Source organism: Pararge aegeria, chromosome 7, assembly GCF_905163445.1.
Source record: "Pararge aegeria chromosome 7, ilParAegt1.1, whole genome shotgun sequence".
In the NCBI taxonomy this organism is placed as follows: Eukaryota; Metazoa; Arthropoda; class Insecta; order Lepidoptera; family Nymphalidae; genus Pararge; species Pararge aegeria.
The window spans coordinates 13,257,392-13,282,231 of NC_053186.1; the positions used below are offsets into that span (position 1 = coordinate 13,257,392).

General features: G+C 36.0%; 1 protein-coding gene across 1 annotated transcript in view; it reads left to right on the forward strand.

Moving 5' to 3' along the window:
* LOC120624890 (alpha-N-acetylgalactosaminidase) overlaps positions 1 to 24,840 on the forward strand; it is a 36,572-nt gene that overhangs the window by 8,729 nt on the left and 3,003 nt on the right. Inside the window, exons 3-5 of the mRNA XM_039891656.1 lie at positions 19,894 to 19,987; positions 23,887 to 24,062; positions 24,341 to 24,502. Of these exons, the coding sequence (XP_039747590.1) occupies positions 19,894 to 19,987; positions 23,887 to 24,062; positions 24,341 to 24,502 (432 nt within the window). The remainder of the gene's footprint in view (positions 1 to 19,893; positions 19,988 to 23,886; positions 24,063 to 24,340; positions 24,503 to 24,840) is intronic.

Below are 24,840 nucleotides of genomic sequence, written 5' to 3' on the forward strand. Positions count from 1 at the left end.
GCTTAAAAAGCACTCAACTGGAATGTATTTTTTTATACACTTGATAATTATCTCCATTAGCTGTGAACTGTTTTTAAATGAACAATGTAAGCAGATATACATACCCTGATATCATAATTGAAAATTCATGAAAAAATACGACTACTCAGGGTGAAAATATTTGTTGGTAAAAACTGTTCAATTAATCATATACCTAAGCCTAATAAGCCGCAGTTATTATTAATTTCCAGAAATCCTACTATCTATAAGATTATTTTAATTTTAATTTGTATTTTAATAACTGGGTTTGTCTCATCATCACTTCTACCGATTGACGTCCACTGCAGGGCGTCTGTCTTTTAAAGGAAGTTCCAAATCCACGGTCCCCGGCCGCATTTCTCCAGCGGCTTCCAGCGACTCGTTTGTTGGCGTCTGTCTACCTAATTGGGGGCCGACCAACGCTGCGTTTACCTGTACGGGGTCGCTATTTCAGCACCTAGGGGCCTAAACTCTTCCTTAGTTATTGATTTGTACCTATTGTAAATTTCGTTTGCACATGCTAAACGCGAACTGTTAAAGGGAAACGCGGCAGAGTACGCAGTATATTGCGTGAGTCTTTAGAAAAAAAAAGTTAAGTTAATCATAGGTAAACAGTTATCAGAACTATTAAGATTAGTTTCACTCATTCACCTGTTCAATAAAAGATTAGAAGCGGTCTTCAGTCGTGTCGATAATCGGTCTTTAATATTTAATGGCAGTTGCAAATACTTATATTATATTATAAATGCGATAATGTATGTTGGCGTGTATGTGACATTCATGCAGCAAAAGATCAATGCAGTGACGTGATTATTTTTCTTACCGGAAAAAGGTACGGTTTAAAAACGATTCTTTTATATAGGCGATAGGATTGGTCTAAATCGCAATGATGTTTAACCTTGGATTTTTCGTGTATTTCAAATAAGCATAAATAAAAAATTAACCTAAGCAAAACAAAGGCGTTCGGATGTATACGAGCAATCTTAGCAAGATAACTGATGTGCATAATGTAATGGTTAAATACCTAAACATCATCATAATGTCAGCCCATGGACCTCCACTGCTGGATATAGGTCTTTTGAAGGGGGGTTCCAAATACCACAATCTTGTGCCGCTAAGGTTCGAAAACATTCGAAAACGTGGGTAATTTTTGTTCTCCTACAGAAGAACTCGTTCACTTTTATCTGTTGAAAAAACAATCTGGATATTTTATCTGATTTTCAAATCATCTGAAATCAGTATTTTTAGTCAGTCTGAACTCGTAGATAAAAGCCAGTAATATAACCTATTATTAGCACCCCTGAGTACCACTTTCTCGAAGCTTAGCAACCGCGGTTGATTCTAAGCATGAACTACGATTAGAATCTATTAACATAAACATTTCTGCTGGATTTGTGGTCGCAATGCCACAACTTAGCGAACCTGTCAATCTGAGCTTTAATCAAACGCCGTCAAATTGTTTCCTTAAAATATCAACGTGATAACTGCTTTTAAATCTTGAAACGTTTATCGTTGAATTCCTGTTTATTACTGAAAGGTTGACACATTGATAACCGCTAGATACTATATTACAGGTCTAGAGGTAGTGGCATGGAAGCAAAAACAAGTAAGACAATATAAACGCAAAGCAATAAAACCAATCCCATAAACCTTTCTCTATAAATACAAAACTAGCTTCTGCCCGCGACTCCGCCTGCGTGGACTTCAGAATTGTTTCTAGAGCTTCATTCCTTAACACGGAACCATCTTACCACGGGAACTATTTGAAAGGTGGGTATAGAAAGTACATGTCCTTTTCCATAGCATCGGTGACATGAATCCCAAATTTCAAAAATGTCTGCTCGTGACTCAGCTCGTTAACATTTTACCTTGGGAACTACTTAAGGAGTCGGGATAAAAGGAAACCTTTGTTCTTTTCCATGTCTACAGACTACATATATGCCAAATTTGATCCAAATCCGTTCACATTTATAATATTAGTAGGATTTGCTGTTTGAAAATGTAATGTAAATGTAATTTGAAAATGTAACGGACAAATAGTAAAAGGTCCTAGAAAGTAATAATGTTTGAGGAAATTTAAAATTTTTCTAAAGTTCTTTCGACCGATTTTGGTAAAAAAGAACTCTCCTTTCCTCCTATTCTCGACTACATTTTATTATAGTTCTGAGTTTAGTCTGAAGTATATAAAATACCTACTAATCTATATCTCGAAAATATAAGGAGCAACACCTGCACCCTACGGCCTTTCCCACCAGTGGGTTAAAGAAGAATTCGGATTTACCCGTACACCCACTGCGTTAGGGTATGAATTAAATGTCGAAATATATACACTGTATCGATCACGTTTTAGAAGATTTTACCTCATAATATATCTACTTATTTGTATTAATGTCAGCTATTTAAATAAGACAGGTTACAATCTTTTTCTTCTTTTATTTTCCTAGGCTTGTCTCCGTACTTAGTTGGCCTGAACCGTCCATTGTACGTAGACAGGTTATAATATGTGAAGTTGCCATTTTGAAGTACAAGTGGCGGAGTGTAAGCCAGGCTTCGCACTACTTTAAATAATAGAGAAGATAAGATAAAAAAAAGAAAGCTAAAAAGGGTGTGCGCGTGCTTATTTTATAAAACGATGTAATCTAATTGAACAGCAATACAATATTATCATGATTTATTGCACTTTGCAATATCATAAACCGATATATCAAGTCTTAGGGCAAACTAAAGTCCTACACTATAGGTGACTACCTACTTCTTAAAATCCTAGGTTGCCTAGATCGGTTTTCGGACGTTAAAGAGTGCATTTTTTTTTGTGAAACATGACGCCATTGGATAAAATAGTTACTTGTATTTATATTATTACTCTCATATAACAAACTTTATATACATATTATAAAGAGTTATTAAGTAGAAATACAAATAATATATTTTACAAACGAGTTAATGATAAGTTTTTGAAACAAAAGTCGTTAGTTTTAATGTAAACAAATACAGTCTGGTATTTTTTTATTTGACTCTGTATACACGTGCGAAGCTATGCCGGGACGCTAGTGTTGGATAAAATAATCCTGCCTCTAAAGGTAGAGGCAAGGAAAATTGTATTTTTAGTAGTGTACGGTAGCTATGGTGATACGCTCCGAGCGGGTGATCGTGCTCGGGGACCGAGGTCCGAACATTCATTTTTGGAAGTTGTATAAATAGGCATTCTTCGTGAACACTTTGCTAGCGCGATGCTGGATTTTTGTGGCGCCATCTAGTTCTGTAATGTGGAGACCGCTACAAGTAGTATTAGAGGTTTCTGTAACAGAGCTCACCCGGAGAAGTGCTACCACCATGCTTATTTCTGCCGTCAAGAAGAATTGCGGCCTGAAGCAGTGCCGTGCACAGAAATGTGCACCAGGGTCAGCATAAAGAAGTTAAATGACAAAAAAATGCCAAAATCTTCCTCTGTTGCCAGTTATATTAAAATGCTAGGGTAGGCAGCGCTTTTGTGCATGTATGCAGTGCACGCCACTGGTCTGAAGCATGGTTGACGGTGTTATTACAGGCTTACACCTACGCCTCAGGTTGACGGGCACATCACACACGGAGGCAATTTGTAGAACATGTTTCTTGCTCTGAAAAGCTTTGCTGTATTTATAGACGACGGTTTTACACTTACAATCAGGTGAGCCATATGCTTGGACCGTTAATTATTACCTAAGTACCTTGATGGATTTGATAACTTAAAAAAAATACCGAGCAAAAAAAAGGGGAAAAAATTTACTGGACTCGAAGCGGGGTATTCTGGTTTCTTGAACAAAAAGGGGAAAAACACAGATCAAGAAGAGATGTAGGTGGTGCATATAAATATACATATATATTTGCATATATATGTATATTACAACGTGTGACCGAATTACGAAATAATGCTGAAGGATGCATAATTATAATACATAAGTAATCACCCTATACAAATATTAAATGAAAAAAAGCATATTTATGTTTCCATACAAACGAATTCAAAACATTCTAAGTATTTACTTATGACAACCCTATTGAAGACAAAAGACCGACACGCGCATAATACCCAGGCTACTCGACGCGTCCCTAATACGATGATGTTAGGGGCTGTATCTGATTATTTTCAGTAAAAAGTATGGAAATGGTTTACTCAATAACTATATAATATAATATAATAATAAATGGAGAATCACTAAAAATGGGAGATTCCACAGTTTTTCTGGGCATGACCTTGGATTGTAAGCTTCAGTGGGGTACCCATATAGATACACTAGCAGGTAAACTAAGCTCGGCTGCCTACGCCGTCAGGAAAATTAGACAGATTACTGACGTAGAAACAGCAAGACTTGTTTACTTCGCGTACTTTCATAGTGTGATGTCTTACGGGATCTTATTATGGGGCAAAGCTGCTGATATTTAAACTATATTCATATTGCAGAAAAGAGCTGTACGGTCAATATATAAACTTAAATCACGTGAATCCCTCCGTGAAAAATTTAAAGAAATTGGTATACTTACGGTAGCCTCACAATACATTTATAACAATATAGTATTTGTAAGACAACATATTAGTCTTTATAAACAAAAAGTGGATATAAACAGTCGACTTACAAGAAATGGTCATAAATTAGTGACATCTGCATATCGTCTGCGAAAGGTGCAGAAGTCATTTGTGGGATTGAGTATACGCTTTTATAATATGATTCCTAAGGTAATTTTGGACCTACCAATGCATAATTTTAAAGAATGTGTTAAAACACATTTATTACAGCGAGGTTATTATACAATTGATGAGTTTCTTAATGACAAGGTTGCTTGGAGGCATCCGGCTCCGCTTTCATCTCTCACAAGATAGAAAAATGAATGTTAAAATATAAAATGTAAATTTTTGATGTTGGAAAAGAGCAACTGCTGAGTTTCTTGCCGGCTTCTTCTCGGTAGAATCTGCCTTCCGAACCGGTGATAGAGTTACTACACACGGACAGACTTGACGTTTCAAAAGTGCTTGTATTAGGCCTACTTGAAATAAATGAATTTTGAATTTTTTTTTTTTTGAACTATTGGGTTTTCGGTTTCACAGATAACAAAGTCTTTGAGACAGTACAGTAGGTACATAATGTACCTCGAAGTATAATTTCGGTTTTAATTTACAGTTTGTATACATAAAAGTATTAGATATAAATAAAAGAATGCTAGTTAACAAAACAAATTGGTTCACTTACAACGCGCGTATCCTCAAGGCATTTGGCGCATTCAATTGTAGTGAAAGTGAATTACGAACTAGCTATTTGATAATGTCCCTATTATGTGAACAGTTGTACACTGTATAACGGTTGCAGGTGATCAAATTCTATCACTCTTACTTTTCGAACCAATTGGCGGTTTTAATTAAGCATCCATTATAGCGATCTAAGAGCTTGCCGAATCGAAAGAAAGTTGTACCGGATATCAACAATGATATCTAGTAAAACCCGTGTGAATTGCGGAACAAGTCGGTTTTTCTGTTTATTTGTTAACTCCTTCACAAAGAAGAAAAAATAGAAATAGTAATACTAAAACTTTGATTAAAACGAATTAAGTTTTTTAATGATTGTTGCACTACTTATTGATTTACGAGATCAAGTAGGACCGGTCCATTCTTTCTATCTGGTCTCATAATGTAAACAATATTTTCGTTATTTGTAAAATATTTTTTTTAAATATAAAAAAAACAAATGTAATAAAATATTTATTTTATTAGGTACACTTGTTTTTCTTTTCTTCGGAGCTTTCTTTTACGAAATATACAGAGATTTTCTTTACACTTATATATGTTTTATTATTTTCTTAACAATTTAAAATAAAGTTAAAGCTAAAAAGTAAGGCAAAATTTGTTTACATTGAAAGACTAAGGTTCTAAACGTTTACCATAAAATGGGGAAAATGCAAAAAGATTGTGAGCTAGCAACATTCCTCGGTAGCAACGTGCGCGGTGCGTTTTCACTGTTTTTGGACACAATGCACTGAATGCAATAATGGCTGAATGAGGGTTCTGAAGATTCTTAATTCTGTGTTTACAGCACGCAAAACGTTCAATAATTGATGTGGAGCAAACTTTAATCAAAAATCATTACCTAACCAATAATAATAAATCATTATCATATCATTTATCATCTTTAATCACTTGGAAACGGTCTCATTCTTTGTGCTAATCGCGGATCATTGATCAACCGCTGATGAATCAAACATAAGTTTGGATATCAACGATTCACTTCACGTTCGTTTGACAGTTTAAGAGCACGACATTATTTATTGCATTGTCGGTAGAAATATGTTGAAAAAATTTAATATTGTTTTGTCATTTGGCCATATAACTTGGATATTGTATAGAAGCATTTTTTGCACAGGCAATGCGCTAGATTTTTCTTAAAAAAACGCGTAGGTTGATTAATGATTTTTAAGACCTGCATCTAAGTTATTGTAGTTATTAACGCACATAGCAAAGAATAGCTTAGAATCAGTTGACCGATCTTCTTGGTCCGTCAATTATCAAAAATATATTATTATTAAAATATATATTATCTTTTACCTTGGGAATTGTTACGCCATCACTTTATGAAATGCAAAATATAATAAAATTGCACATACATACAAAGCAGGCACTGCCAAATTATATGCCTAATTAACATAAGATTGGAAAGTAGTCATTTCACACATGGACGTTACGGCTGTGTCTTTCAACACCAACCGAAAATGAATATTATTAGCTAATTGTGAATCCTCTGTTAAAATATATTACGTGTGATGAACAATGAATCTGAAGGTACCTGTTTGTGCGAAATAAAACGGTTCTGCCACCTGGTTGCGACCATTTTATTTTGAAATATTAAGAATACCTACTGTGTGCATTAAAAATTACTTGAATCATTATCCGCAGCCTATTAACGCCCCACTGGTGGCCACAGGAATCCTTTATCATATAATCCTCTTACCTCTATCCATCATCTAGAAGAAATGGTTTTGTTACAAGTTAGTGATAATAGCCGTGACCGACGGCTTAATGCGCTATTCGATGCCCGGGGGTTTACGCCGAAAACTTTCTAACTTCGGGCTGGTCCTGAAAATTCTATAACAGAAAAAAAAACAATACCAAACAATATTTGGCCCGATTCAAGATTCGAATCTTTTTTCTTCTAGTTAAGCACGCTAAGCGCTAACTAAAAAGGCAGATTTAAAAAAAAATTGCAACATTGATTTACTTAGGACCATGATTATTATCCATTTAGCAATTTAACTTTTAATTTGAAGAAGAAGAAGAAATAGGAGAAATACTACTACTTGCACAGAAACATCAAAATATACATAAAATAAAGAATAAACAAAATAAAAGAACCAAAATTGGCATGCAAAGGCGGCCTTATTGCTGCAATCAATCTCTAAGAGGCAACCTCTGGCATAAGGAACTGCTGCAAGAGAGCGGGATGGTGCAATTATGTATACATATATATTTAAAAATAGATAGACATACATAATCATAAATCTATAAAATATATATACATAGATATATATATATATATATATATATATATATAGACATATATAAATAAAAAAACTTTTTATTTGCTCAATGAAGTCACATTGAAGGTCTTGAACTCCATTGTGCCGGTGAACAAACTTTGTCAACAGTATCGGCATGCGACACCGTTGTGTTTGTCTTAGCCACTTAACACGGTTCTGAGGTAAACGACCATGTGTTTGGCACATGCATAGTTTTGCATATTCCTGCATTTATTTATCAAACGCAGTTCCACTTTGTTCGTTAAGCTTTCTTCTCAAATATTTTGTTACCCAATTATCTTTTATCAGTGAATCCATACTAATATAGTGAATGTGAAAGTCTGTTTGTGTGTTTATGTGTTTGTTTGCAACCAATCATCTTGATTTTAGGGCATACACTTCGTTTAAAGGATTGAGAGTAACATACTTAGGCTTCTTTTTAGTCCAGGCAAACAAACGAACAGTTCCCACGGGATTTGTAAAAAATTAAATAAACGCAGCCTAAGAACGGGGTACAACAGCTGGTAGTTAAGACATTTGAAGCATACTTTTCGTAAAGAAGCCAGTTTGTATTTTTAACTAGGATCAATCATAAAGTTAAAAAACGTGTTAATTCTTGCCAAGTACCTACCATCCGGAAACTTTAGATTCGATTGTTATATAATTATATAGTTGACAGTATCGCTGGTGGCGCTTATTGCTTAAAGTGGTGTTTTCAAACCTATACGAAAGTAATATATTTTTTCTTTTAATGGAAATTCCATTGAACTGTATAGTCACAATTTTGTAACTAAATATATTTAATTTATTACTACAGTTTAACGCTTCTTGAGTTTTTAATTATAAAATATTAGGTACTTACCAACTTTCTAAAATATTTTTTTTCTAAAACAAAATGAACAAAATCGTATCCGTAAAAAACACTTATACGAAATTATATCTTCCTAGATAGGCGGCATTAAAAATCGACAGCTTCCGTAAAAACTTTGATACAAATTTGTATCTTCCTACATAGAAGGCATCCAAAATCGTCTGCTTCCGTAAAGACGTTGACGCGAAATTATATCTTCCTTATGTTTTATTTAAGGCAATTTGTGTGAGAAATGTTGCCACACATGTTAATTTAAACATTTACGAGCAATGATCGATGTAGGCACTTGTCGGAACCTCGTGTTGCCAGTAATTAACCGAATGATGTTTTGATGCAAATTGATGTTTTAATTATATAGATTCATGCGGATTTTCCTTGTGCAGGATCGAATGCAAGTTTTACCGGATATGTTAAAATTGATTGTTCTTGTCCAAAACGTTCAAAAACGGATCATTAAGCCCTGCGTTCGGGGTTGAGCCATGAATGTTATTAGGTTTTCATCAGCACAGACTTAGGAAATTGGATGGCGCAGTACGACCCGTGCGTCGACGATCAAATGTACGTTAAAAATTATCGTTAGAGACCACCAACACGAATTTGACCAGTGTGGTGGGTCTAATCCCCACTCTTATGTATAAGAAGATAGGTCCCATGGTAACCCCAAAGCAGATACTCTTCTTGAAGCTGTTGAAATCGCGACTGCCTTGTCATCATTATCAATCCATCAACAGCTCAATACAATACGATACTCGGGTCTCCTTTCTAGTCTAGTCTCTCCTCCAGGAAGGTAGACTACTCGGAGTAGTCTACCTTGCTGGCCAACCCCCAGGCATGCAGATTTCTTAGTAACGTTTTTCCTTACCGTTAAATCAAGTAATAGTTAGTTTTATTAACGGCATAGATAAATTTTACCTAAGTTCTGTATAGAACATTTTGAAGAACTCTCGCGCATGCAGGATCCCTCTTGATGTTTTCTTGCACCTTTAAAGATACTTATTCCATAACGCCAAAAAGTTAGAAGTTGGTCGGCCCAACATCGAATTCGGTCACCCCGAAAGGGAGGTCGAAGTGTAAAACACCAGACTAAATTGACTTATACATATTTCACATTTCGGAACGCCTCGGATACGCCCACATCCCGTTCTCACGCTGATAACCATCAGGATTGTAATAAATAAGGTGGAACGGGCTTACTTTGTCAGGGTCACAGTTAGAGTAAACGAGACCCGCAATTACTGCTCTACGTGTTTTGATCTTGTGATCTATTTTTACCTCCAACTTTTCAAAACCACGTGCGCTTCAAACAATTAAAATATCACTTGTTCCACGGTAGAGGATAACATCGTGACTCATTTCGCAGATTGGTGGATTCCATAGTAGCCACGGCTAAAACCTCCCAAAACAGGAGAATCGTATTCATTTTATGGCTTAGAACGTGTAAAGCACACGTTAATTGATCAAAAAATTTGTTCAATTGTGCTTTGAGTGAGATGCATTATGATTTCTAATTATTCGCCTTAGTAATAGACGATCCGTGAAGAAAGAGTGTTCAATGATTTAAATTGCGAAAATTTAAGACATTACGGTGGAAGTATTTTGGTCAAATACATAAGTTATGTATAATTTTTTTTCAAGTGCTAATTTTAATGGTTTCATTGAATGGACTATTTAACACAACGCTAATTTGCCTATAACGATCTATGAATTATTGTATAAATTAACGATCCATGGAAAATATTACAGAATCGGCCGCCCTACAGACCAGAGAAATATGTTATTCATGACTACTGAGTATTTAACTACTGATTTTCTAATTCACCTACTCCTTAAATTGGCTTTAACCGGCTCATCTGCTGTGATTTCTATAAATAATCATAACCCAGTTGCAATGAAAGTTTGTACAAAAACAATTTGCCGTCATTCAGCGTAACCGACGAGAGGTAGAAAATCGTCTTTCAACAACCTGATTTGATGGAAAGCAGGTTAGCAGTTGGTCGGATCTTGATAAATTGCCGTGTGCGCGAATTTATGTTGGTTTGGGACGTGATACTATGTGCTTTGAGTTCACATATTGAGGGGCTCCATGGCGCAGCAGCGAGCGCTGTGGCTTTAAGTGTGTTTTAGCTTTAATGATTTAAGTGGCAATTTAGGAATTTATAATTTCCGAATGTTCTCCGGTCTGATGGTAGGCTTCTGGTGTGGCTAGTTACCACCCTACCGACAAAGACGTGACGCTAAGCGATTAAGCATACTGGTACGATCCGGTTGCGTTGAAACCGATTAGGACTTTGGGTTTAACATAGCTACCATAACCCTAAATGTTTAGTCTTTTAACATCTTAGAATGCATAATCACTTACCAGCAAGTGCGGTTGATGATCTGACACTAGAAGTGATCAAAACTGATATCTTTGAGTTTTTTAATTCCTTACGAATAACCTCGTTGCAAAATTACTATACAGGATATAATGAAGTTGTCCGATGGAAACAGCGTTCAATGTCGGTGCGGTGCCAAATTATCGTGAGAAAAATCGGTTCCATTCATTGGAACTGGTGCACCGGAGGTCGCGGTAAAAGTGTTAATAATTCAGTGATCAGGGGTGTCACTCTCTTTATAAATATTCCGTAATAACTATAAATTTAAACTCAACAAGAGAAGTTATAATTCTATAAAGTAGAATCAAACAGAAAACTATTACCTATAAAGATAGTAAAACTTCTCGAAGCATGCGAGAATGATAGATAGAACGTTCTATAAAGTACTGCCCTGTGTCCGTTAATTTCGGTCGTAGGAGGTGTTAACCTGTCTGGCTATTCTGTTTATGATATGGATGATCCTGAGTTCGATTTACCGGGCAGCCATTTTGGGAATTCACTTGTCTGTCTTACTTAGCTCTAGCTAGTCATCATTCTATTGGCAAAAATGATACCGTGAAGCAAATTTAGCATTAATCCTATCATAGCCAGATTAGATAATCCATACTAATATTATAAATGCGAAAGTATGTTTTTATGTTCGTTTGTTTGTTTGTCCTTTACGCCCTATCTCAACAATAGTAAACAACTGGATTTTCGGCATAGAATTCGTTCAAAGGACGCAGTGCAACACAGGCTACTTTTAGTACTGGAAAAGCATCGAATTCCCAAGGAAGGCTTACAGGAAAATAAGTTTTTGACGCCAAATCCATGACGTCCTAACAAAGCATCCAAACAAATTATTCACCACGTGTAAAACCGCCGGGCGGGGCTAGTGAAAATTATAAATAAAACTCAGTTCGACAACCCTAACTGCATTGGGACAGCCCAATGATTCAAGTCAACTAGGTCAAGTGCAGCGAGCACGATTTTTGTATGCTTTACAAAACATCCAAAATTGGAATTTAATCGAAAGTGTTGCATGCGATTATTATCTTGATTTTTTTTTCGTTAACAGAGTTTTAAAGATTTGCTATAATCCGTATGGACTGAAATTTTCCGACCACAAAAGTACCGTATAAAGTTTACTGCTGTTTATCTTGTCCAAGGTCAAACCACAAAATATCTTATAATTGCAGCTACATAATAATAGTGAGCTACATAATAACACGCTAGTGCCCATTTTGTAGAACTACTTTTATCGTAGTTTCATATTTTCTACAATTACTAGATTTCGGAATCGACAAAGGGTCCTGTACGCGACAGTCGCGCCCAGAGCCGGGGATATCGGACACTTTACATTCAATCCGTTGCCGCAATTAATTGCACGAGCACTTTTTTTAACGGAACGTAGCATCCCTATAAACTCGTGCAAATAGTAGGTATGTGTATGTCGCTTACACCAGTAACATGTGCAAGTAGCTTGTGGTGGCTTCCCAAAGCAGCGATCTGCGTGCGATCGATTGCTGCGACGGATTGACGTGCTGTTAAAAAAGAGATCAAATTATTTTACGCAGAATATCTGAATATATTTTTGTAAAGAGATAGATTGGAGCATCCTGGCCGTGACATAGAATTCTTTTTCCCGGAAAAATAAATGTCTTACGCAAGATTCCTAACCGCGGACAATGTCGCGGGCAACCTCTTGTAAATACATAATTATATACGAACACAAATACAGAACAAAAAGCTGTTCACGCGGCTGACACACTGAATACTCCAGCTTTTTCTTTTCCATACTATTGCAACACTCCTTATATCACAATGGTGTCGAAATAGGCCCTTACTATGCGAAAAGTTGAACAATGAAAGAACAATATGTACAGTAAAGTACACCTTTATTTTATCATGGAATTTATCTTTAGATTTATCTCGACCTTGGCTAAGGATCGGGCGTGGGAACTGGTCGCTCGCTCTGAATAACAAAATGCTCCGACTTCCATGTCACGTTAAGTTACTCGTTTATGATACTTTATTATGTTAACCATATTGAAAGGAATACAACAGAATAGAAAAACTTTATTGCAACACAACACAATAGGTAAAAAACAAGGAAAGCAGTAATAGTACTTACTTGCTAAGGTGCAAAGACGGCCTTATCACTAAAAGTGATCTTTAAAGACAACTTGAGCGTACGAAGCTGATAAAAAGGTGGAAAATTGATGGTACATGATACAAAAAATAAAATAACATAAAGGCATTATTTATTATTATTGCATAAAAACCACAATAACAATTTAGCGGGCACCACATCACCCAACTAGATGGCGCCACAAAGATCCTGCATTGCGCTAGCGAAATTTTCATAAACAATGACCAATGAATGAATATATACTACTTTAAAAAACGAATGGCCGGACTTCGATCACCGAACACAAACACCCGCTCGGTGGAAGATCTTTCTACTGTTAAGGTCGAGCGTATCACGATAGCTCACGTAAAAACAAGAAAACGAAAATAGAAAATGTATTAAGCGATCCTTTAAAGGCATATTTTAGTTCCATATGGGCGACATAGTCATTTTTGACCATATCTCTCTAAATAAAAAAGATTAAAAAAACCTTTAAAAATTAAGATGTACACGAATTAGAAACGCGGCAAGTTTAAGACGGAGCTGGAAACACTGCCGCTCCCAGACCAAATTCCTAAAAAAAATACCTTTACTTGAAAAACACTGCCGTCAAACCTAATCAAGCAGGCGATTCGTCTCTGATAAAAACAGAATAAGAAACATATTGCACAACCACTTAGACAAACTATGATAGTAAAGCCACTACTGCAAACAAGTCTAATGTAGTATTCGTATCCTCTCTGAGCGAGAGGCTCTTCTCATTGGAGACTTTATGCAGTGTTACACCTGTGAGTTCAACCTTTACTTAGTTCGGAAAAATACACTTATCTGATCCTCAAAACGAACCAAAAGAAATAACTTTAAATGTGCTTAAAATTCCCAAGAACGATTTAAAAGAGTTTAATAAAATATTGTGTACAAAGTAGGGTAAAAGGAACATACACAAACATACATTAATACAAAAGTAACGCGCTAGTATAATAACAGACATAATGTTTTGTACTTAAAACGAAAACACTATGAGCTTAATGCCTGCTGTCACCATAGCGACAACCTGTGTTCAAATAAGCAAGCGGGGATGCAGTAAATAATTAACTATTTGTACAGCAGCAGATCGCTTAGCTTTCGCAACTGTTCGCAACGTAATTACCACGCGACGCGGACGTTTGCGATAGGTTCACGACTTACGATAATTTCTTACGTCGCAGGAGTTGACACTGAATATCACAGACTAAAGGCAATAAATCCAAAGAACTAAATTCAAAACGTAAAGTGATCTTTATAGACAAACTAGCGGACCCTCGCGACTTCGTTCGCGTATGAGTCAATCGAGTAGCTAGAATAGATCAACATCATAATAATCGTGGCTATATACCTACTATTATTTTACGTGGTATACTGAGTTAGTAAGTTGTTAGTTGTTGTTTTAGCTGATACCTACTTACAAACATCCATCCTTACAAACTTTCTTATTAATATTATACGGTATTGGACGGTACGCATGCATTCGATCGTTGTCCCATATGCAACTTGCTGTTATTTGTGAAGAGTTATGTACTTTATCTCCGACAATACTTATCAGATCATTATTTAAATAAGACAATACATGCTTGGCAGTATACACTTTCAAATAAAAAAAGAATTATTAAAATCGGTGCAAATTGAACGGAGCTATGAAGTAAAATTGATGTTAATTTTCATCCCATTTCATAGAGGAAATTATTGTTGTTTATCGGCATAAAAAGTACCTATCCTATATGTTAACGCGGAATATCAGCTACCACTATACCAAATTCATAAGTTATTTAAATCCGTTCAGAAGTTTTCACGTGATGCCCGGACAGGCAGACAGACTGACTAGACAAAAATTAAATAAAAATAAGACTCAGTATCGATTATAAAGCTTCCCCTAATCAAAATTTTCAAACTATATTAAATGTACAGAAATTTTCCAGATACAATTCTATTATAAGAATAGATTAATACAAAGCTTGTATTTTGAAATAATAAATTCCAACCATAAAGCTTGCAAGACCTTAATGCAAACATAATGTAGCATAGTTTAAACGAAAACACTGTTAGCCGAATGCTTGCACTAAAGTGACAACCTGTGTTTAGATTAGCAGTCGGAGATGCAGGAAGTCATTAACTATTTGTACGGTTGCAGATCGCTTAGCTGTCGCAACCGTTCGCAACGTAATTCCCATGCGACGGTTACGATAGGCTCGCGACTTGTGTTTTAATGTTCGATAGTGTAGGACGCCACAGCAGGTGTCGGCATCTAAACGGACGACAAATCGTACATCATCATCACTTCATCACATCGACCCATTAGCCGTATTGGCCAGGAGACCCGTGCTATGTAGTGGCATAGCACGGGTCTCTTCCCACATTGAGTAGGGGTTAAGCCCGTAGTCCATGATGGCTGAGTGCGGACTGGTAGACTCCATATACCTTTGAGAATATTATGTAGAACCATATGTAGGTTTCCTCAAGATGTTTTCCTTCACCATTGAAGCAAGTGCTATTTTATTTACTTAAAAAAACGCACTTAAAAAGGATGTAGCCCGAGACTGGGTCAGACCACGCCCACGTTTGTAGTGCTTTTCACAAGGCCACCATTAGGCATAAATGGCAAGAAATATTTAAAGTATGAAGAAGAAGAGAACTAGAACTATGCGAAGAGAACTAGAGTGGACATTTGGACAGTAGAAGAGTGTCAAGGACGAACTCACTCGTAAAGTTATCTTTTGGAATATTATCGACGGAGACTTTCAATAAATTAACAACTTTTCTGTCAGGCAGCCTGGCAAACAGTTCAATTTAAGGGCCTGTAAAAGGCCTATTAAATGTACTACTACAGTTTATTCATCCACTTTTTATGTCATTGTCTAATATGCATAGTAAAATGGGCCTTTGTTTATTTTTTTACGTTATTTAGGTAATAAGTTAATCGGTACCCTTAGTGTGAGATTTAAACACTCGCAATCGTAGATTCGCTTTCGAGAACCGAATCACTGTAACGTCAGAATAAAATGGGTAAGATTATCCCACTTTGCAATCCTCTATCCTTGCGAAACATTTAAATCAGCATAGTCGGATATACGATCTTACAAAGCTCTAAGCAGAAGGCAGGCCTTAGTCTTAAAGAACAATACCGGAGAAGTAATTTTGTGTGCGAGTATAAGCCCGGGCAAGCAGGCAAGGCCTCGATATTCGTATCCCAACAGACTTCAGCTTGCCGAGAAGAATCCACAATAGAATGTACGACTATAAAACGAGAATAATTAGAACGAAATAAAGGCCTTTAAAATTGGATTCTTCTTCTTTTTCTTCAACACCTGGTGATTCATAGGGCTGAGACTACTTTTTTTCATACAGACCTATCCCGAGCTGCAGACTTAATCGTGTTCCAAGTTAAAATTGGATTAACTATACTAAAAAAGTAACATTAAAAAATCCTTACACACATACTGGTAAGTAAAGGTAATTTGGCTGAAATGGTCTTTGGTCGCGATAGCCTGAGATATGTGGACTCAAATCCGCTCGGTTTCGCAGGTGTTGGTACGTATTTCATATAAAAAAGAAAGTCCTTACAGTTCAACTATAGTTGTAGTTACAGTTTTGATGTATGCAGCTAAGTAGCAGAAGCCTGATGATCTTTTCAGTTAGTGGGAGTATGTAATGTTTAAACGTTACCCGAACTAGGCTGTCAGAAGACCTGTGGGCCTATTTACTTTGTCGTTCAACTATTTCGATATTCGAAAATGAATTCAGTTACGATCATACAAATAAGTGCTAAGGGTATTGAGCTATAACAATAAAAGGTGCAGCGTGTATAAATTCGCTACGACTTTTTGTAGGAACGTGTTTCTTTCTTTGGTCATCGACAATTATGTTTAAGACTCTGTAACCAATTTAAGTGCGTTTGGCAACCGAAATAATGTCAGTCATGACCTTCAATACTTATTCGGAAGATTGAATGAATTGTTTTAATGATTGGGTAGGTATGCTTTTGTGTAGGTTATATTTTGTAATTATCTTACTGTTTATTTCCTATTTAAAGCGGTTTTATTTAGGTTTATTTTTATTTGTATTGGTAGGTAAATCGATTTCTTCGCCTTTTTTTCCTGCAGCATATAAATAATTTTGACTTTAGGGCCATATAATTAATGCACTGCTATGGCCACACATATACCAGGTAGTAACATAGTAAAGATAATTTGTTTGCACTAGAAGGCTAACTTGTATGAGAGCAAAGGGGAGTGACGAAATGTTTTTGTGTTAACTCCTCTTATGCTGTACAAGTACACAGCTGTGGGGCATTACTATAGGCTGAGGCTAAAAACGAAACTACAATTTACTTGCTATCAATTATTTTATCTACATGCCTTTATAAATATCATCAATATTCATAAAACGAACCGTACTAAATGCGAGGTTACCTAACTCGTTACTAACTTCGAATACTTTTACTTGAAAACCATGTACCTAGGTATCGTCCTGCGTTGAAACGTACCTACTAGGTGCTCAGAAATTAGTAAGAGTACTTTGTGAGAGTTACCAGGTAGGTCTTTAGCATCGTGGATCTTGGAAGACTCTGATAAGTAACTTGGGATATATTTTCTTATAAGTAAATGGTAGGTAGGTACTGCTACCTACCACTTATAACATCTATACTAATATTATAAATGCGAAAAGTTGGATGAATGCTTTTTATTTATTCACGCCAGCTGATCGGATCTGGATTAAATTTAGCAAAGGTATAGGTTATAGTCTGGAATAGCACGTAGTATGCTACTTATTGTGCCCGAAAAAAGGAAGGTTTCCTTAGGTTTAAAGATTTGTTTTTTTTCACAGAGCAAAAGATGGACAAGGATTTCTGCATAGTTGTAATTCAGGGGTCAGAGAATATTTAGGCATACACATCAAAATTTCCACGCGAACGATGTTGTGGGTAACAAAAAGTAAAACATATTTATAAGGTGCCTATAGGTACTAATGTTTTTTTACTAACAATCATAACCTTGTCGAGATGTGAATGACTTATATCTCTGTAATCATCTTTATTGTATTACACTAAGTAGTGATCACAATAATAATTATTAATCATTTTTTACGTTTCATAACCGCGAAATCGATTAACTAACGACAATGGAGCTAGGGTTGCCAGTTGCAAGGAATTAAGTTGTAGCACGTTTTTAATCTCAAATTAATAATTAAATTACTTAGAGCCAGTGCAGTATAACAACAGCTTAACAAAGCATCAGGAGCGCGATGATTCATAAATTAATAAATTTTTTGTGGTTATTTGAATGAATGAATAAATGAATATACTTCTATAGCACACCACAAAATGTACATAAAAAAAGAAAAGTATAACAGAACTTCGTATACAATTTGGCGGCCTTATCGCTTCATAGCGATTTCTTCCAGGCAACCAATGGCGAAGAAAACAAAAACAGAAAATATTTACTATTATTTGATTAGTGCTTTTTAGTTTCAGTTTCTTTACGAAAATTGCAATGATACAAGTAATATCAATCATTTAAATTCATGAAGCTTACGAATGCCCAGTTTGGGTTAGCAATAATTATTGTATTTATCTTTTTATTATCTTATTTTATTACTAGTACCTAATATACCTAATAAAAGATCGATTTAGCGATTCCCTTTGAAGTAGAAAGGGAACTCTTACAATATAAATTAACAATATCCTGTGCAAGTTATTCACACACGGCGGAAGTGTAACTTCTGAAAAGTAGCCTACGAGAGATTGAGGTGGATGTAGAGTATCAGAACTATTAGACTAAATGTTAGGTTTATTATTTAGTTTCCATGGCAACTAGAATATGTAAAAAAATTTATAATGTTTTCTATCTCACTCTGTCCTTTTCATTTATGTGTTTGTTTCTTTATCTAAATATTATCCGGTTTCCTTGGCAACTTAAACAGGAAAAAAACAGATAAAATAGTATGTATATTTCTGTCTTATTCTTTGCCGGCTTCATTCTACACATTTTTGTATTTGTGTCTCTTGTCTGTCGTTTTTTTGAAATCACAACGATTCTAAGGAAGTTTCACTTTAAAAAATACAGTCCTGTATATAATAACCTGAAACTTGAAATATTAAGAACGAGTGTTCATTAATTATAGTCTGTGATTTGTGTAAATAAAATTACTTGTTTTTTTCTGTCCTGACGCCTGGCAACCCTATTTTTATTTTTCGATTTATTTTTGCTTGGTTCTATAATCAAAGTTTTTATACATCTAATTGGAGCTGCACTATTATAAGCGTGAGTCACCCGTGTAACAATGATAAAACTCACCATTATATATGATTTAAATACCTGTCTTTGTCTGGTAGGAGTCTTCAGCCGTGGCTAGTTACCATCCACCGTCAAATACGTCTGATTTAGCGTTACGGTACGATGAAGTTTTGTAGCCAATTGAGGATTACATATCCTATTTAATATGCTTTTTTTCCAATTGTTTTATATAGTGAAAGTTATTTATCACACCCTTACCGGACGATTCGGCGCGGGAATTCAGTATTAGAAGGGTAAAAAGCCCGTAATCCAGCACGCTACCCAAATGCGTATTGATAGGCTTCACACGCCTTTGAGAACATTACAGAGAACTCTCAGGCACATACGAGTATGAGGAGGATTTTTAAATAATTAAAATATCACTTGCTTCAACGGTGAAGGGAAACGTCGCGTCGTCAGGAAACCTACATACCTGAGAGTTCTCCATAATGTTCTCATAGCAGTGTGAAGTCCACCAAGCCACACTGGGCCTGCGTGGTTTACTACGGCCTAGGCCCTTCTCATTGCGGGAGGGAGCCCGTGCCCTGTAGTGAGCCGTTAATGGGTTGATATTATGATGATATGATAATGTTAGAGGTACCGTATTGGAGATCGAGCTAGGCTGCCAAAAGGAAAAGTCCTAAATTAATATGTCCTTATCTTTATTTACAGGTGCACAGCAAAGGTCTGAAGTTTGGTATTTACGAGGACTACGGTAACTTCACCTGCGCGGGTTACCCAGGTGTCGTCGGTCATCTCGCTGGAGGTAATATTATTTGTATCACTAATTATATAATTACTCTAGTTCTGCCAACTGCGATATTTGCGGTACGATGGATGATGTCCAGCATGTACTGGTGGAATGTAGCAGATACAATTTGGAGCGACTAGATGTTATGCGGCGGTACAAAATCAACAGATTTGACGTGGGTGCTCTAACAAGCCTTCTCTCTCAACCGACCACAGAAGGTTTCAGGTCTGTTGTTGAGATATTTATGCATAGGCAGCAATAACAGATTTTATCTGTTACATTTCCCTTATATTAATATAGTTATTAGTTTTTTTTATTTACTAGTTACTTAAGGGATGATGGGGCTGGCATATCCGTGTTGGATAAAAGTCCCAAATAAATAAAGATTAAAAAAAAAAAAAAAAAATTATATAATTACTGCTGCTGTTTTTACTGTCACGGTTTTATTACAAATCCAGTGACTCGCGAGAACCGTTTGTTTCTCTGGCCTATTTTACTATCCGTCCTTTCAACTAACTCTATGCCGATAACCAAGTTGATAGATTGCTTAGTTAAGGCGTGAAGGAAGGACAAACAAACATATACACATTTACAATATTAGTATGGGTAATGGTTTTGTCATCCTCGCTGGCGTTGTGGTGAGCACTGTTGCAATATAAAAGTGGGAAGTCCCAGATTCAATCCCTGGTAAGGGCAACTTGAGCAAATTTCTGAATTAAAATCTTGTTCTAGCCTTATTTAAGCCGTGGCGACTTACAGTCAAAGGCGTCCCAAAGTTTGTAGGGTAAAAATTACTTCTACAGAAGTTAATGTACTTTCGGGGAGAGAATCGAGAGTATCTGCTACAGTATATAGAGTACCAGTGGTTGCGACTAAGTTCGCGAATAATTTCTTATAACTAGTTATATGCGAACAATGATTCAGCCTAAGATGGTAGCGGGCTCACTTGTTAGAGGCATGGCAGCAGTGGCGTGCACTGGGTTTCTTACAAGGGTATGCATACAGCAGGAAAATTGCATAAATTCTCCTCCTTTACGAGTTATATATAAATTTTAGGGTATGCAGTGCTTCTGTGCATGTATTATGTGCACGCCACTGCATGGCAGCTATAAGCTTTACCCTTAATCGTTTTCTACGCAACATCGTACCGGAACGTTGAATCGCATGGTGGCAGATCTTTTCCGTTAGGGCGGTAATAAGTCACGGCCTAAGACTCAGAAATTATAAACTCGAAAACTGCCCCTGCCTAGGATCGAACCAGGGACCTCTCTTTATTAGATCGCAGCGCTAGGGAGTTTTTTTTCTTAATTTTAGTTTAGATCTTTTTTTCTACTACTACTCTTATAACAAATATTCACTTTACAAAAAAAAATCTTATTAAATAATAAATAAATAAATATACTACGACAAAACACACACCGCCATCTAGTCCCAAAGTAAGCGTAGCTTGTGTTATGGGTACTGAGATAACTGATAAATATTTTTATGAATAATATACATAAATACTTATAATATATATATAAACACCCAATCACTGAAAAACATTCATGTTCTTCACACAAACATTTTCCAGTTGTGGGAATCGAACCCACGGCCTTGGACTCAGAAAGCAGGGTCGCTGCCCACTGCGCCAATCGGCCGTATATATGGATACACTGGTATTTACATGGGTCGTATTTTAAAGGTCAATATCGTGTTTATTGATTTTCATTGTACAACATTCATTGTCAATATAGACATAAACATAAAGTTTAATTGATGACTGACGTAACTCTTAATAATAGAGCTACCTACTTGCAACCGTTATATTCAATTGCACTTCCTGCCTATACATGCAACAATTAATAATAGCAAACTACGCCGCTAGCCGGAAACTATAAGTACAAGATTGCCTTAAATCGGCGATTATTAATAAATAATCATCGATTAATGTTTTAATGAAATACTGTTGTTATCGGCGGCGGCTTATATTAAGGGATCCTACACACAGGGCAATCTCTCACCATCAATCCCAATAAAGCTTATGAATTGTTTCTAAACTAGTGTCCTGCTCCGACTTCGCACCGGTATCATAAAAATACGTCACCAAAGCGCATTTTTTTAGAATTTACCTACACCACCGCTTGAGCGTCAACCCTGCAAAAGTAAAATACCTTTATCTGACCTCTTTATCCTTACTCTGTGCTTATACAAAGTGTAAATGAAAACCGAAATAATATTTCAGAGGCCATAGAGGTACATTATTTACTGTCTTTGAGACTTATCTGTGAAACCGAAACGATAATAGTCTGAGTTCGAGTAAACAATTGCCATAATTTTTACTGAAAGTAATCAGATACAGCCCTAACATCGCGTTAGTATTAAGCACGTGTCGGTCTTTTATCTTTAATAGGGTTGCAATAAGTGGACATTTAGAATGTTTTGAATTAGTTAGTATGGAAAAATAAATATGCTTCTTTTGATTTAATATTTTTACAGGTGATTCCTTATGAAATATGCTTATGCACTCTTCGACAGTATTTCGTAATTCCTTTACACGTTGTATAAAGCACTTGAAAAATTTCAATGTTTATAAATAATTGATCTATTTTGAAGACGTGCTCATTTCTAATCTAATTACGTCTAGGCTACATACATACGCTTCTGTAAATTTGTTTTTAATCACCAGTATTACATTGACTTTGCCAAAAAAAGGAAATAAAACTGACCTCTATATAGAATGTCTCATCGTTCTATCTTTTAAAGATCAATACTTAAGTAACCTTATGAAATGTATTTGCAATCTCAAGTCAGAAGCTCACATCACGCTTTTTTATTTATTTTTATTATATACTAGCTGTTGCCTGCGACTTCGTCTGCGTTTGATTTTGTTTTTTGATGTGGCGTTCAATTTAGTTGTAGTTCTAAAGAAATTTAAAGTATGCAGTATCGCTAAGCCTTAAATTAGGGGTTTGTTGCCGTCCACTGATGAGTTCTGTCCTCTATCTCCAACCACATTCATCAGATCTACACAAATTTTGGGCAAAATTAAACACATATTATAACCTCTAGTATAAAAATAATTATTTAAATCCGTTATAATTTGTCGGAGTTATGGTGTAAAATCGTCAACCACTTTCAGCACCTCTCCCAAAGGAACCGAGCTTAATGTCGGGATAAAAGTATCCTATATTACTTATCACACTTCTAAGAATATGTGTACAAAGTTTCATGAGGATCGGTTAAGTAGTTTTTGCGTGAAAGCGTAACAAACAAACTTACATTGGCATTTATGATATTAGTAGTGATGTCATTTGCCTCTAATGTTTATCTTTTTTATATGTTTAAACTAGCTATGCACATTATTATTATAACCTTAAGCCTCGTTATTTACCAGTAAAAAATTTTTCTAAGCGACGAATATTTCACTATGAATTTTGTCCCTGGAGCCTACTCCTTATTGGATCTAAGTTCCTGAGATAAACGCGTAGAACATACAAACTTTCAGCTTTATTACCTGCTTTAATTTGATACACGTAAACCTCATCATCATCATCGTTCTCAGCTATTTAAGATCTCACTGTTGGAGACCTCTCTCATAGGAGAGAGGATTTTAGAACATAGCTAGTTTTCTTTCTACTTTTGGCTACTCCAGTTCGGGAAGGCGATCTTTAACAAATGAGTGATAATAACCGAAACCGACGCGTATGGTTAATGTGTTTTCGGAGGCACGGTTCTGGTAAATTCATGATAATAATCGCCTCAGTACCAAACAATTATTAGGAACCCAGGAATCGAACATCAAGTTTCCTCGAGATCCAGGGGTAAACACGCTAAACTCCCGACCAACTAGGCAGTTGTCTAACATAGAGAGGAGGTAACTTTAAGTTAATCAAAAGTTAAAATTTATTAAACGTGATTAAACTCTATCACAGACGCAGCGACATTCGAATCATGGGGTGTAGACTACGTGAAACTGGACGGATGCTACGCGCTTCCCGCTGACATGGACCACGGGTATCCAGAGTTCGGTAGACAGCTCAACCTCACTGGGCGACAAATGGTTTACTCCTGCAGTTGGCCGGTCTACCAAATATATGCTGGAATGCAGGTAAGTAATACTACCATCACCAAAAAAGTTATTGGTGCCGATTTCGTTATATCTTCACAAAGCTCTAAACCAAACTTAGTACTGCTGTCCTTATCGCAAAAGCGGTATGCTTTTGTATTTTGCTTTTGTTGAGTGTCTTCACCTTCTTTTAAATCTTGACATTTTGCTTACTTTCTAGATATTAATGAGCATGTGTGTTGTCAGTCTTTCAATCAATTGAGTTTTGATGAGTCTTAAATATATATTTTGTTATTCTTTAAAAATAATTATAATTTCAGCCGAACTTCTCTTCGATAATCGAACATTGCAACTTGTGGCGTAACTTTGACGACATTCAAGACTCGTGGGCATCCGTCGAGTCTATCATAGACTACTACGGAAACCATCAGGACGTCATCGTGCCCAACGCTGGTCCTGGACACTGGAATGATCCTGACATGGTGTGTTTTCAATATATTTTACATGCTCTTCTAATTTACCTGCCCTTACTGGTTTAATTTCACTAGGTGGAAAAAAACCTATTTATTCTTCAGACATGGTTTTCTTGCAACGTACACATAGTCATTCTAAAGCTATATGTATTCTAAGATGTTATTAAAAGTATCTGGACAGTCAGATTTCGGATTACTATTTAACAAATTGAATAAAAATTACTTGATTTGTAATGTGTATTTGAATCCAAGAGGTATAGAATTAGTAGATACAAGTACCAATAATGCAATGGGCTTTTGATTTGGGGCAAGGGTGGGAGAGTTTTGGATGAGATACTGGGCAGCAA